Genomic DNA, 14626 nt, shown 5'->3' with positions numbered 1-14626 from the left:
TGGACCATGACCTTGGCAGAGCTCTCCAGCCTCCCTGAGAGCCCAGCCCTGCCCAGCAGGGCCTGGCCGAAGCCCCTCTGCCAGCCTTCCCTGGGCTGCCCTCCTCTAAGAGGTGAGGGGCCTCTGAGGGGCATTCCCCTCTGTCTGCACCCTGCCCCCTTTGACTGGGCTGGAGGGGAATTTTCCTGTGACTCACTCTGCTGGCACTTCCTGTGGTCACCAGGGCAGGGGCTGAGGGGACCCAGAGGGGTGGCTCTGTGTTCTGGGGTCATTGGGGGAGGGTGGGTTGGGTGTCCCGCCCCCCTGACGGGGTGTGATTCCCTGAGCAGGCTGCAGACCATATTTGGGAAACTTGCTTTTCCTGCAGACAGCCTGGGGATGGGACCCGTGAGTCCAGTGGGCAGCAGGGCAGCCCCCGCCCCATCTGTTCCTCCTGGGGCTTTGGCCTCTGACCTGCTTCGGCCTTGTCCGTCCCATCCTGCCTTGGAGCCTAGGAGGTAGTCCACTGTTTTCTTTTTCAGGGTGTATATTTTTTCAACCCCCAAACCAAGAAATGCTCATTAAATACAAATTGAAAATTTCTGAGAAGCAGGAAGAAAAAGCATCCCCCATTGTCTCAAACATTACCTTCTCCCCAGTTGTTAAGTTCAAGTGACATTTTATTGAGGACTCATTTATGCCTCAGTGCAGTGATAACCGTCCTGACTGTGGTGTGGACAGTGCTGGCGCCGCCAGTAGTTCCGAGGGCCCTTGTCCTGGCGCTCACCTTGGTGCAGGGTGAATTCGCTTGCTCTGCTCTCTGTGCGCTGCCTGCCTGGGCTGGCTTCTCCCCTGGGCCTTGTCCCTCCTGGCTCCCAGCTTTCTGGCCTCTGGGTCCTTCTGAGCTGCCCTGGAGGAGCGGGCTTCCCGCCATTGCGCCCCCGAGTCTGAGCGTGCAGTCCTGGGCCTGGAGCACGCACTGCCTGCCCCGGCTTCCCCCGTGGGCTGCCGTCCCCCTTGATGGTGTTCCGTCCTCTTCCCTAATCCTCACTGTGACGGGCAGGGGAGACGGAGCTCAGAGGGGCTCCTTCCGGCTCCTGATGCTGGTGTGGAGGTGGGCCCTCCTAGACTTGGGTGAGGCCTCACCCCGACTTCTCTCTGCCCCAAGTTGGAATCCAGGGGATGAGACCCAGGCCCACGTGGGGAAGGGTGGTCCGAACCCAGGTCCCATTTCCGAGTCAGATCTAGACCAGGCTCTTTATCTTCAGTCCCCAGGAGACTCAGAGGAGGGCGACCAGAGCTGAGGCTGGGCTGGTGGGGCCGGTGCCCAGCTGGCCTGGCACTGTCCTCTCCACAGGCCTGGCCTTCCCACCCAGGCACCTGCTTTGCTCCTGGCCTCTGCTGGACTGACCTTGGCCCTCTGGCTGGGGCCCCCCTGTGCTATCTCTGGGCCCAGCCTGAGCCCTCACCCGCGCAAGCAGCAGAGGCCAAGGACTGAAAATGTGGGGCCTGTCCACCCGGTTCTCTGTCCCCGGTGAGGTTCTGGGCCTGCCGGCACAGTGCCTGCCAATGCTGGGGTCCTCCTGTCTGTCCCCACAGCCTCGCCAAGGCCCGCACAGGCTGCTGGGCTACTGGGCCTCCGCACAGAGCGTGTGTCCCGGCTCCAGGAGGGTTTGCCGACTCACGGAACCCATAGCAGCGGTTCTGCGGTGCCTGTGAGAATTAACAGGAGAATTACAGGAGTAAAGAGCGGGGCTGGGCGTGGGGTGCTGTCCTTCTGTGGCCGTCCTCAGTCTGTATGGGTCTGCTTCCTTGTTTTGCTTTATTCTCCCCATTTATTCCTGATGCCTGTCTCATTCCCGTCCCTCTTCCAGAAGCACCCATGCAAATGTAATGTGTCTGGAATCTGCCCTTGGACAAGTGTCTGTGAAAAATACATAGAGTTCTTTTGTAGGTATTCGTAGCATTTACGTAAAGCGTTCTGGGCTGTAGATCTCCTGTTTGTTCCTCTGACTCGGGAGGGTGTGGCTGGTGTTCCTCACCAGACACCTGGGCACCTGCTGGAGCACAGAGCAGAGTCGCAGGTCTGTCCCGCTTTGCTGGCTGGATCCCTGAACGTCCTTTGTGGCCATCTTGGCCATTCTGGTCTCCCCTTCAGAAAACTCTTCATATTTTATTGGTTTTCTGTTGGTGTTCTTGTTTTTTCCTCGCTTGTTTGTAGGAGAACCTCCAGATTCTAGATCAGTGACTCTTGTCATTTGGTGGCCTGTCACCCTGTCAGCTTTCTGTTGTTCCCCCACCCAACTGAAACCGTTCACTTTGATGAGGTTGAATCCATCTCTTTGTTTCTGTTGTTGTTACCTTATGTTTTATGCTTTTTGTGGTCTTTTTTTCTAGGGTTTCGTTTATAATTTTTTTCCACCTCAAGGTCACAGAGATATTCTCCCACAATTCTTTTCTTTTATCAGCTCTAAGGTTATAACTTTCACATGTAGGTGTTTGATTGCCCTTTGTTTATAACATGAGGCAAAGTGTCCAAATTGACTTTTCTTCCTATGGTGAGTGAGTTTTCCTGGTAGCATCTCGGTTACAGTCCTGCCCCCTTCATCGCTGCGTGGTTCCCAGCCGCTGCTGCCTGTCCTGCTTAGGGATTGGAGTTGTGGCCTGTCCTCACGGCAGGAAGGAAGTGCCTCTTGGCATTTCATTTTCAGAATTGACCTGCTTATTTGTGGACCTCTATTCCTCTGCTTAATTCTAGAAGGATTTTTTTCCTTTGGTTGAATTCCTCCAAAAAAAAAAAAAGTTCGGCTGGCATTTTTATTGCAGTTGTAACTTATTAAGTAAGCTTGGCCCAGTTGTTACATTTTCTCCTCTGGAGTCTTGCTTCATTAACTCCTGGATAACTTGTAGTTTCTGTTATCTGGTGACGTCTTTTCTGCTCAGCACTGTTGATTCTTCTCGTCTGTTGGAATCTGTCTGTAGATGACATATGGTCTGCAGATGATGACTGTTCTGTCCCTGTGTGTCCCCTCCCCACTCTCTGGTCTTTTCCTCCTGGCTGATTGCACTGGCGGGGCAGCCGGGAGTTGAGTTGAAGCTGGGAGGGTGTGCATCCTGTTTTCTCCCCAGGACGTGGTGGCCATTATTGTCATTATCGCTGCCTTCCCCAGCGTTAGGTCCAGCTTATAGCGTGACTCCGGGAGTATTTTTTAGAGTATCTTGAGTACCATCTTGGAGTGCAGGTGATGGCTGTGGTCAAGAGGATTTTGAGACGCTATCCAGGCTCATTTGAAAAACTGCCGGGATCAGCTGGGCCTTTTTGCCAGGGGCAGCGGGGGCAGAGGCGCGGGGATCTCGCCAAACCCTACTTAGTTCCTTTCTCGGTGCCAAGGCCAGGTTACAGGCACCCCCAGGTGCCTCCCCAGTCCTGGAGGGGATGGGAGCTGGGCGGGACGCCGAGCCCCCAGCGCACGTCCTCCTGCCCTCACGCCCACCTGTGTCCTCTTCCCCCAGAACGTGCTGGCCAAAGCCCTCTACGACAATGTGGCCGAGTCCCCAGATGAGCTCTCCTTCCGCAAGGGCGACATCATGACGGTGCTGGAGCGGGACACGCAGGGCCTAGATGGCTGGTGGCTCTGCTCGCTGCACGGGCGCCAAGGCATCGTGCCCGGGAACCGCCTCAAGATCCTGGTGGGCATGCATGACAAGAAGCCCCTGGGGCCCGGCCCCGGCCCTCCCGCCAGCTCGGCCCTGCCTCAGCCCAGCCTCCACCCCCCGGCAGCCCAGTACACACCCATGCTGCCTGCCACGTACCAGCCCCAGCCGGACAGTGTCTACCTGGTGCCCACCCCCAGCAAGACTCAGCAAGGCCTCTACCAAGCCCCTGGGCCCAGCCCCCAGTTCCAGTCTCCCCCGGCCCAGCAGACAGCCACATTCTCCAAGCAGATGCCCCGTCACCCGTTTCCCAGCCCAGCGCCAGACCTTTACCAGGTGCCCCCGGGGCCTGGCAGCCCTGCCCAGGACATCTACCAGGTGCCGCCTTCCGCTGGGATAGGACACGACATCTACCAGGTCCCCCCATCCATGGATGCACGGAGCTGGGAGGGGACGAAGCCACCAGCCAAGGTAAGGCCTCCCTGGGTGGCCAGGCAGCCCTCCTGGTGGGTTTTGGCTGGGCCCAATTTTTGGATGCAGCAGGGCCCAGCCAGGCACCCTTGCTTGGGACCTCCGGGACTCCAGCAGCGGCTCCGCGTTTGGTCTGGGGTCGAGGTGGGAGGTGAGTGTCTGGGGAATGTGTTTATATGTCTGCTGACGTGGGTGTGAGCAGCCCGAGAGGAGACACCGAGCTGGCCGTGGACCGTGAAGTGGCCTTTAGCTGACAAGCCCCAGTGGAAGGGTGTCGGCAGCAGAGGACACAGCCTGTCAAAGACTGTTGTGGCAGGTGGGGCCTGACCATGGAGGCCTGAGCAGCAGCTGGGAACGGACCCCCAGGGGCCTGGAACCTTCGTGAGGGCGGAGGGTGTTGGGTAGGAGTGACCTGCCCAACCACATCCTGGTGAAGCCATTCTGCCCAGAGGGGAGGGTGCAGGGAGCCCAGGAAAGGGGAGCTGGGAGGCACTTGAAGTGCAGAAATGGAGTATGGAGCACAGGGCCGCAGTTGGGCCAGAGTGGCTGGAAACCCAGAAGATTGGACTGGATGACAGAGTCATTTCTCTCTCACGTAGCACGGCTGGGGGTGAGCGGTGTGGCGCTGGTGGCACCTCCGAGACTGTCGGAGCCTGTGGTTCCTCCTGGAGCGCCGGTGGTGGAGGGCAGGTCCTCCGTCTTCTTGCTCTGCTGCCTCGTCACGGGGCTCGCGGGCCAGAACAGTGGCCGTGTGAGTTCCAGCCGGCAGAGAAGGGAGGAAGGGACAAGGGGCGAGGCCAGCCAACGCGTGCCCAGGGACTCCCACGGTCCCCCTGTGGGTGCAGCTCATCTAGATCCACACGCACCCAACCCTCTCCTCTCCTGGGCCGTGTTTGTGGGTTGTGGGCGCCTGCAGGGTGCCCTGCTCGTGACTCCTAAACCGCGGGGAGGACGCTGCCTGCGGGATTGTAGGGTCACCGTGAAAGGGGCTCTTGTTCAAGTCCCTTGTGGGCTGTTACCAGTGGGAGGCTGGGCGGGGGGCAAGGCTCTGAGCCCAGCACCTCAGCTCCACACAGACCTGCATATGTGTCCTCACACCCAGGGCTGTCTGCCTAGGAAGGAGGCAGGACTGGAGAGTGCCATGTCTAGTGTAGAGCAGCCGGTGTCTGAGGACACTCACCGCGTGGCGCTGAGCCTCTCCTCAGAGCCGGCCCAAGGCTCAGATGCCAGCTGGGCAGCGGTTCAGCATGCAGTGTTGCCCTGCCCCGCCACAGGCAGAGCTTGGAGCGGGAGACCTGGACACAGGTCATTGGCTGGCTCAGGGTGGGGCTCCATGGACACTGGCCACCAGGGGACTCTGGGTCACTGGCTCCACTTCCCTACCTGCTCCTTCAACCGCCTGGCCAGAGACAGGCCAGTGGCAGAAGTGAGCCATGCTGGACTGGGATAGCCCAGACTGGGCAGCTCTCAAGATGGCTTTGGGGGAGGAGGAGTGACTGGTGGTTAGCCTTGGGACAGGCCATAGGCCATCCTTCTGCACCCATACCCACACACAGCTCACATTGTGCACACTCCCCAGGGAGGCATGCCCTTCCCCTTTCTATCCTCTCCTTTCCTGAGTCCACGCAAGCTTGCTTTGGTGCAGCTCCAAGGCCAGGACAGGCCCTGGAAGCCCTGTGGCCCAGGAAGCAGCAGTGAGGCCTTTACTCCGGGCTGTGGATTTGAGCCCACGTTTTGGTCATTGGTACTGTTTCCCTCCCATACGAGGGGCTTTGCTCTCAGACTGCTTCTGAGCTCACCTGGCTGGTGCGTGCTCTGCACATGCCCACTGGTGGGGTTGCCCAGGCCCTGTGTCCCTGAGGACCCAGACCGGGCTGATGGCCCCAGGAGGAAAGCTCTGTGTGCTGGGACCTGGTTGCCCTCCCCCTGAGAAGCCTCATGGCTCCTGGCCTGGGCAGCCTCCATCGCGGCTGCTTTCATGTTATGATCCATGGAAGTGTGCTTGCTTGTCACGGGAATGTGTAATGTATGAGGAGGCCTGGAGGTGAGCTTCCCCAGTCAAGACGGGATCGCTGGGGGATTTCAGCATGTTTTGTCTAGCGTGTTCCCTATTCATCTTTCACAGATCTGTACACATACTTTTGCATTTTGAGGTTGTAAATCCAACGTCAGATATCAGAAGCATTTTGGGTCCCTGAGCGTGATCATGACGATCACCACTGGTTTTGCTGGGTCGCCCCTTCTGCTGCGGGCAGGCTCCAGGCGGTTTCTAACGGCAGTAAGGCCGTAAATGTCTTGGAGCGTGCATGTGTGCCCACCTTTCAGGCTGTGCTTTCAGAAGCCTGGGCAACTGAGGCCCCTGGTTCCAGGGCTGGAGGTCGGCTCTGCTGAGGGGAAACCCTGCCAAGACCGTGGGGTGGGAGGGTGCGGCCTTGGGTCCAGCAAAGCAGAGGGCGAGTGACAAGGCTGGTGGCCAGGAGGGGTCAGCCTCCTGGAGCCTGGAGCAGGGTGGCCCGCGTGGCTGCCGGGGGGAGGTCAGGGCCACACCGGGTGTCAGCACCCTTTGGGGCTGGGCCACGCTTTTAGGGAGCTGAGGGCAGAAGCACGTGGGGCCCCCGGAGGAGGAGGTGTTTTGTGAGGTCACTCTTGGGGGAGCTCTGGGTCAGGGCTGCAGCTGTGCCTGAGGGAACAGCTGTGGCACTGGGTCAGGCTGGGGGGAGACACAGCTCAGATCAGCCTTGTTCCTTCTGGAGGACAGCAGCTTGGGAGGGAGGGGACCCACATCAGGCGTGTGCCTCCATCCCCCAGGTCCCCCAGCGGTGCTCCGTTTTCCAGAGCAGGAACCCCAGGCTCTCAGAGGGGGGGCGGGGGGGGCAGTGACAGAGCAAGCCGGCCTGGGTCACGAGGGGAGATGCCCATTTCTCAGAAGGGCGACAGGCAGCCAGGCGGCCCGGAGGTGGTCAGGGGCCCAGGCAGAAGGCAGCAGGCGGCCTGCCCCGTCCCTGGGGTCTTGGGAGCCTTCAGCCTCCCTTCTCACTCCTGCAGGCGCCCTGATGAGCCTGCCCTGCCTGGGTCTGTGTGTCCGGGTGTGCGTCTGGCAGTGGGCATTGTGCGCGTTTTCTCTGCCTCTGCGTGTCTGCCTTCTGCGCCCTTGAGACGTGTGTGTGAGAGAGCTTGTGGGTCTTGGGTTGGGCTCTGTGTCTCCTCCCAGACTCTGGCTTTGTCCCCCAGCCCCAGGGGGCTCCAGGTTCTGCTAATGGGGCCCCAGGTGTGGAGCAGGGTGGCCTGTGATTAGTGGGCTCAGCGGCTCTCTGGAGAGTTGGTTTCCCTAACAAGCTTTTCCCCCCGCTGGTGGCTGCCTGCCTTTTTTTCTAACAGAAAACATTTGTTGGCCAGTATGGCTGCTTACTGTCACTGACTCAGCCACGTGAGTGGCCAGCTGCCCGCGGCCCAGGCCTGGGGTCCGGCCCCAGCGCCCCTCCGCCTGCGCCCCGCCCTCTCTCACCAGCGTCGGGGCGTGGAGAGGGCGGCACACACCCCTCGTCCTGGGCTGGGTCCCCACCTGCCTTCCGAGGCCAGCAGGGCCTGTACCCCTGCTGTTGGCAGGTTCCAGGGTCTAAAAATAGCTCTGGAGGAGACTCAAGTCTGGGGCTTGAGGAGAGAAATGAGTCTGGGAAGGGCTGCCAGCACCACTCCCAGACACGCCGGGGGTGGGGTGCAGTGGACCTGGAACACCCCCTGGCGGCGCTCACCCCAGCAGCTGATAGGGAGCCAACTCTGCCGGCCTGCCTGGGAGGCCACCAGGGGCTACATCAGCAGGAGGCTCTGCCGAGCCCTGGGCTGATCAGAAAGTGATGGTGCCTGCACTTCAGCGGGGTCGTTGCTGCTCCTGGGGTGCCCGGTGCGTGCACACAGCCTGTGCCCTCCAGGGCCCATGGGCCTGCAGAGCTGGCTGTTGGTGTCCTGGGGGCTGCGCAAGGCACGGGATGCAGGGTTCTGGGGGCATGAGCCCCAGGGAAGTCCCTGCCTCCGCCTTGCTGTCCCCAGGGATGTGTGTGGGGGAGCGCCTGAGTCACCACTGTCCCAGACCTCCCATTTGATTAGGGAACAAAAGGCCTTTTTGTCAGAGAAGAGCTGAACCAGGAGCCTTGTGGAGGAGGTGTACCCTGAGCTGGGTTAGAAGATCCTGCCAGCCCCTCCTACAGGGCTGACCCCTCCCACAGGGCCGGGTGCCCACAGGGAAGGAAGCTGCCCACCCAACACTGCCTGCAAGCGAGCGGTCTTGCCCTGCACCTCGGGACAGGGGAGGGGCACCGGGGAGGGAAGGGGCTGGCCTCCTCTCCGGGCCAACATCCCCCCACGAAGGCCTTATCCTGTTAGGTGAGGGGTGGTCCCTGTGGCCCCGAGGGTGTGGTGCGGTGGGGAATACAGGTCTTGGTTCTGGTCTTGGTCAGTCCCTCACACCCACACACAACCTGCCAAAACAGCTTCCCTCCTTCCATTTGCGGGAGGGCTGGCCCTGAGGGGCTGGGGGCTCTTGGTGGCCCCGTTCTCAGGAATCTCCCCAAGAGTGCTGGGGGGACGAGGAGGGCAGGGCTTGGAGCCCCCAGGCCCTGACTGTCAGGATCTCCTGCAGGCCACCTCCTCTGGGTCCAGCCCGAGGAGGGCACAGCCCACCACTGCCACCTCCATCTGTCCTGGAGCCTGAAGGTGGCTGCTGGGTCATATGGTAGGGACAGCCCCTTGCTGGGCAGGCCTCTCGCAGGGGGGTGCAACTGGAGGTGCCATCCAGCAGGGGCACCTCAGTCAAGGGTGGCCCCTTCTCCATCAGCCCACATGTCCTCTCCTCTGGAACCTTCTGGGTCATTCAGCTGTAGAGACCACTTCTGTTTCCTGCCAGAACCAGACGGCTCTAAACAAATAGTGGGGGTCCTTGTATTCCCCACGTGCTGCATTTCATTGAAGAGAGAGAGGGCAGGGAATACGAAGGGATGCGGACACCCTTGCCTCTGAGCCCACCCTTGGGGAGCCCCCTTACGTATGTCCTGCTCACCTCACGGGGCGGTGGAATCTCTCCAGGGCCGGTGGTGACGGTTGGCTGTCTGCCCCCAGGTGGCGGTGTCCACCCGCGTGGGGCAAGGCTATGTGTTCGAGGCCCCCCAGCCCGAGCAGGACGAGTACGACATCCCACGCCACCTGCTGGCCCCGGAGCCCCAGGACATCTACGACGTGCCCCCTGTTCGGGGGCTGCTTCCCAGCCAGTATGGCCAGGAGGTAGGTGTCGGGGCCGGTGGGCACGGGGAGGGGGGAGCCTCAGCCTGGCCCTGCATGGAGAGCTGGGCTTTCTTGGCCCCAGCATGGGTGGTCCTGGGGTAGAGCTGCGGGTTTCTGCTCTTTCTGTCCCCTCAGATGGCCCTGGCACTTGTATTACTGCACCTTTTCTGCCCTCAGGTATATGACACGCCCCCCATGGCTGTCAAGGGTCCTAATGGCCGGGACCCATCGCTGGACGTGTATGATGTGCCCCCCAGTGTGGAGAAGGGCCTGCCGCTGTCCAGCCATCATGCGGTAAGCATTTAGGGGATGCTGGGCCCTCACAGGTTGAGGCCTGATCTGTGCACGGGGTTCTGGGTGTGAGTGTGTGTGCGTGCCCTGGGGTGGGGACTCAGGTCTGCAGAGCCAGGGGCATCGAGAGACCTGCCTCCAAACCCCGGCTCTGCCCCTCACTCGCTCTGTGATGGAGGTGGAAACTGAGCCCCTCTGAGTCTCAGCTTCCTCGTCTGTAAAAGGGTCCCTTGTAAGGCCTTCTTCAGAAGGTTCTTGAGAGGATCACACAGGATATCAGCAAGGTGACCACAGGACTTATCATCCAAACCAGGATACTTCTGAGAGTGAAAGGAGAATGACAAGATAGTTATGAGGGGGCATCAGGCACAAACCAGGACTGTCCTGGGTGAACCAGGGTGTCGTCACCCTGAATACAGCCTGCACATAGCTCAGCCAGGTACCTGCCACAGAGTAGAGAATACGCACGTGGTGGTGATGGTGATGCTGGTGGTCACGTGGGTGGTGATGGTGGTGACGGTGGTGCTGATGGTGGCGGCAGTAGTGGTATGATAGCTGACCTCTCACTGAGCGTTTGCAGGTACGCAGTGAATTAGCTCACGTAATCCTCACAACAAACCTGTGAGGGAGTTTTCCCATCTTACAGGTGAGCAGACAGGCACAGAGAGGTGGAGTCACTTGCCTTAGGTCTCACAGGTGGTAAGCAGTGGAGCCAGGATTTCGTACCCTGGTCTGGCCCCAGAGTCGGGCTCTCAACCGTAGCCTGCACGAATAAGAATCATGACAAATGTGCACGCGGGGCTGTGTCTGTGTGTGTCTGGGTCCTGCCCGTAGGCTCCCAGGTGGGCAGATGGGCTGGCAGCCTTGACCACTTCTTCTTGGCCCCCAGGTGTACGATGTTCCTCCATCGGTGAGCAAAGACGTGCCCGACGGCCCACTGCTGCGTGAGGAGACCTATGACGTGCCCCCCGCCTTCGCCAAGGCCAAGCCCTTTGACCCGACCCGCCACCCGCTGGTGCTCGCCGCACCCCCTCCGGACTCGCCACCAGCTGAGGACGTGTACGACGTGCCACCCCCAGCTCCTGACCTCTACGACGTGCCCCCCGGTTTGCGGCGGCCTGGCCCGGGCACCCTCTACGACGTGCCCCGAGAGCGGGTCCTTCCTCCCGAGGCAGCCAACGGCAGCGTGGCCAACGATGGTGTGTACGCGGTGCCCCCCCCCGCCGAGCGAGAGGCCCCGGCCGACGCCAAGCGCCTGTCAGCCTCCAGCACGGGCAGCACACGCAGCAGCCAGTCGGCCTCCTCCCTGGAGGCAGCGGTGCCGGGCCGTGAGCCCCTGGAGCTGGAGGTGGCCGTGGAGGCCCTGGCACGGCTACAGCAGGGCGTGAGCGCCACCGTGGCCCACCTCTTGGACCTGGCAGGCAGTGCGGGCGGGTGTGGGGGCTGGCGCAGCACCTCTGAGCCTCAGGAGCCTCCGGCACAGGACCTGCGGGCTGCCGTGGCCGCCGTCCACGGGGCCGTCCACGAGCTGCTGGAGTTTGCCCGCAGCGCCGTGGGCAATGCCGCTCACACTTCCGACCGCACGCTGCATGCCAAGCTTAGCCGGCAACTGCAGAAGATGGAGGACGTGTACCAGACGCTGGTGGCCCACGGTCAGGCCCTTGACAGTAGCCGGGGAGCCCTGGGGGCCACTCCCGAGGACCTGGACCGCCTGGTGGCCTGCTCGCGGGCTGTGCCCGAGGATGTCAAGCAGCTGGCCTCCTTCTTGCATGGCAACGCCTCGCTGCTCTTCAGACGGACCAAGGCCTCTGTCCCAGGGCCTGAGGGGGGTGGCCCCCTGCACCTCAACCCCACCGACAAGTCCAGCAGCATCCAGTCCCGGCCCCTGCCCTCACCCCCCAAGTTCACCTCCCAGGACTCGCCTGATGGGCAGTACGAGAACAGTGAGGGAGGCTGGATGGAGGATTACGACTACGTCCACCTGCAGGTGGGTGCCTGCTCTGCCCAGGTTCCCTGGGCCCCTGGGGAAGTCCCCTGGTCCTCTCGGGGCTCTGACTTTGCCACCCTGTCGTGGGCACCCTGATTCCCCCCCCACAGAGGGCTCTTGTGGCCAAAGGAAGGTGTGGTCCCCAGCAAGACCTTGCTGAGTCCCTGTGCCCTCCTCACTTGGACCTTCCAGGCCATAGGGGTCCCTGGAAGCCCATCCTCAGCCTGTCTCAGGCCTTTGGACCCATGTGGCCCTGACATCAGGGATCCTGCAGTGCCAGCCAGGGAGGGCCCCTGAACACCTGCAAGGGCTGGGCCTCTTGTGGCCAGGGCAGAGGTTAGGGATTTGGAGAGGTGAATTCTGAAGTACAAGCAAAGACAGAGATAGTAGCAGGTGTGGGGAAAACAAGCAAGGTGATTGATAGGTGGGGTGGGGTGGGCCTCTGGACAGAGGCCAGGGTGCCAGTCGATTGGGCATCCCGGTGAGTGGCATTCCGGGCCGAGAGCCAGCAGGTGCCAAGGCCCAGTGGTCAGGGATGGGTGGGCAGACCCTGTATGCCGAGGGGAGGGGCCTGGATGTGATTCCTGCCATGGGAGCTGGGGCTGGGAAGATTGACATGGCCGTGTGGAGTGTGCCTAGCCCCTTCCTGGGGTCAGGAGGTGAAGGAGGCCCGGGAGAGCCGCTTCCTCCGGAAGCTGCCCCCACCCTGGGCCTGAGGCCGCAGCGGGAGCCTGGGTGCAGCTGCAGCGCCACCTGGTGGCCGCTGGTCTCACTGCACCCCGCTGGGCCTCGGGGGGCTTCCGGCTCAGCCGCATCCTTGTGTCTACCCTCCAGGGGAAGGAAGAGTTTGAGAAGACCCAGAAGGAGTTGCTGGAAAAGGGCAACATAATGCGGCAGGGGAAGGGCCAGCTGGAGCTGCAGCAGGTGAGGACACTCAGGTTCCCCAGCCTCTCCCAGCACAGGCGTCCCTAAGAATCTGTCGCCTAAGCTGAGCCTCCCAGGGCCCTCCCTGCTCAGCCCGTCCCTCCTCGACTGCATGACGGTCTCCGTGTGTTCGTTGGATTTATGTTTAGGTTATTATCAGAGTAATCACGGTTAGGTATCTCAGCGCACACAGAGAAGTGTGAAGACAGAAAAGAAGCCATTCACCCTCAGGGGTGGTCACCGTGCTCTGGGGCTGGTTTCCGGGCTTGCTCCTGCCTCGGAAGGGGCCTCTGTCCGTGTTTGAGATGCTACTTTGTGAACGGTTATGTCTGCTTTTATCGCGAGGCGTTTCCATGGCATTAAATATTCGTCATAAGTTGTTTTTAACGTCAACCTATGTCTGTTACGGTTGAATGTTTACGTTGTACCCAGTTTTTCTTATTGTAAATAATGCTACTGTGTTTATCTAAGGACATTGGATTTTCTTCATATTTTGGTTTGTTTACATAGAGTAGGAGAGGGATTTTTTAAAAAATTTATTTATTTACTTATTTTCGGCTGCACTGGGTCTTCGTTGCTGCGCACGGGCTCTCTCTAGTTGCAGCGAACGGGGGCTACCCTTTGTTGCGGTGCGCGGGCTTCTCATTGCGGTGGCCTCTCTTGTTGCGGAGCACGGGCTCTAGGCGCGTGGGCTTTAGTAGTTGTGGCACGTGGGCTCAGTAGTTGTGGCTCGTGGGCTGTAGAGCACAGGCTCAGTAGTTGTGGCGCACAGGCTTAGTTGCCCCGCGGCATGTGGGATCTTGCCGGACCAGGGCTCAGACCCGTGTCCCCTGCATTGGCAGGTGCATTCCTAACCACTGCGCCACTAGGGGAGTCTGGAATTTTCTTTTTTTAAGGGAGTTTTATTTTGATTATGAAGATTTAAAAAATTAAAATATAGTCTAATACAAAATAAACACAGAAATATCACCCGGAAAGTTTTCCTCACTCCACCTTCCCTGGGCATGGGGAAGGATGGTGTAGGAGAGAGCCTACCAGGTTCACCCTGAGACCTGGGCCATGGTGTGCGTTTTTCAAAGCCACGTTTCCCCAGCTGTCAAGCGGGAAGCGTAGTTGCATCCGTCTTGGGGTCGATGTGAGAATTAAATGAGTAAACAATATGTAATACTTAGGAGGTGCTGGGCACATAGAACATGTCCAATAAAGGTACAGATGTTAATAATTATATATGTATGGAATCTCCACCGACTTAGGAAATGGGCATGTGCTTTATCTTCTTTGTCTTCCTCTGGACTGTCGCAGCATTTATTTAACCAGTCCCGTGTCTGTGGACACTTCGTTTGTTCCCAGAGCTACTTTTGTAAACAAAGCTGTACTGACTAAATCTCTTCACATATCTGGTCAGTCACTTAGATAAATTACTAGAAGCTGGAGTAAGAGGAATGTGAGTGAGAAACTAAAGATCTAGAGTTCCTAAGCGAGGGACATCAAGTACAAATAAAATGCAAGAACATAAAATACCCTGACAGGGACGTTTGTCACTCCATTTCTGCATCAGTGAAAAATCTGGAAACAGCCCCTGGCTGCCACCACCAAATACCTCACAGTAGAGTACTGGTTGAATACAGTGTGAGCATTCGTACAGTAGAATATTGTGTAGCTACCAAGAATTTGTCAAAGAATGCAGAAGACCCACTGAAGGTAAAACAGAACAAAAACGAGTGTATTCTCCCGCTGGACAGGAGAGCCAAGCAAGTTTCACCCAGTAGCCCAGGAGGGAAAGAAAGAGGGTTTCACATGCTAGGAAGGGACAGTTTCACGCTGGTTTGCTAATTAAAGTAAAGCCTGAAACCCTGGTTAGCCAAGTACCTGAGTCCCTGAGTCTGTGTTCACGGCTGGTCCCAACGACCCAGTCAGAACCAGCTTGTGGTGAGGATGTGTCAGTCCACACTGCTGACGCCTAGGCAAGGCTGCTGCTGGTGGAAACTTTTACCACGTGCTTTATACGTTCTCACTGATAGGAAATGAATGACCCGTTGTTGGGTG

The 14626-nt window shown here is 59.4% G+C and overlaps 1 protein-coding gene across 4 annotated transcripts in view; it reads left to right on the top strand.

Annotated features, from left to right (window-relative positions):
• The window catches only part of BCAR1 (BCAR1 scaffold protein, Cas family member), a 53828-nt gene that overhangs the window by 37126 nt on the left and 2076 nt on the right, over window positions 1-14626 (top strand). For all 4 annotated transcript variants that reach the window (XM_024735514.1, XM_024735516.1, XM_024735515.1 and 1 more), the window contains exons 2-6: window positions 3493-4104; window positions 9217-9378; window positions 9556-9672; window positions 10559-11656; window positions 12491-12580. In XM_024735514.1, the coding sequence (XP_024591282.1) occupies window positions 3493-4104; window positions 9217-9378; window positions 9556-9672; window positions 10559-11656; window positions 12491-12580 (2079 nt within the window). The remainder of the gene's footprint in view (window positions 1-3492; window positions 4105-9216; window positions 9379-9555; window positions 9673-10558; window positions 11657-12490; window positions 12581-14626) is intronic.

This window comes from Neophocaena asiaeorientalis, unplaced genomic scaffold, assembly GCF_003031525.2.
Source record: "Neophocaena asiaeorientalis asiaeorientalis breed wild unplaced genomic scaffold, Neophocaena_asiaeorientalis_V1.1 scaffold40, whole genome shotgun sequence".
NCBI classification, from domain to species: Eukaryota; Metazoa; Chordata; class Mammalia; order Artiodactyla; family Phocoenidae; genus Neophocaena; species Neophocaena asiaeorientalis.
Note: the sequence above shows the minus strand (reverse complement) of the source record. Positions and strands in the feature narration are given on the sequence as shown.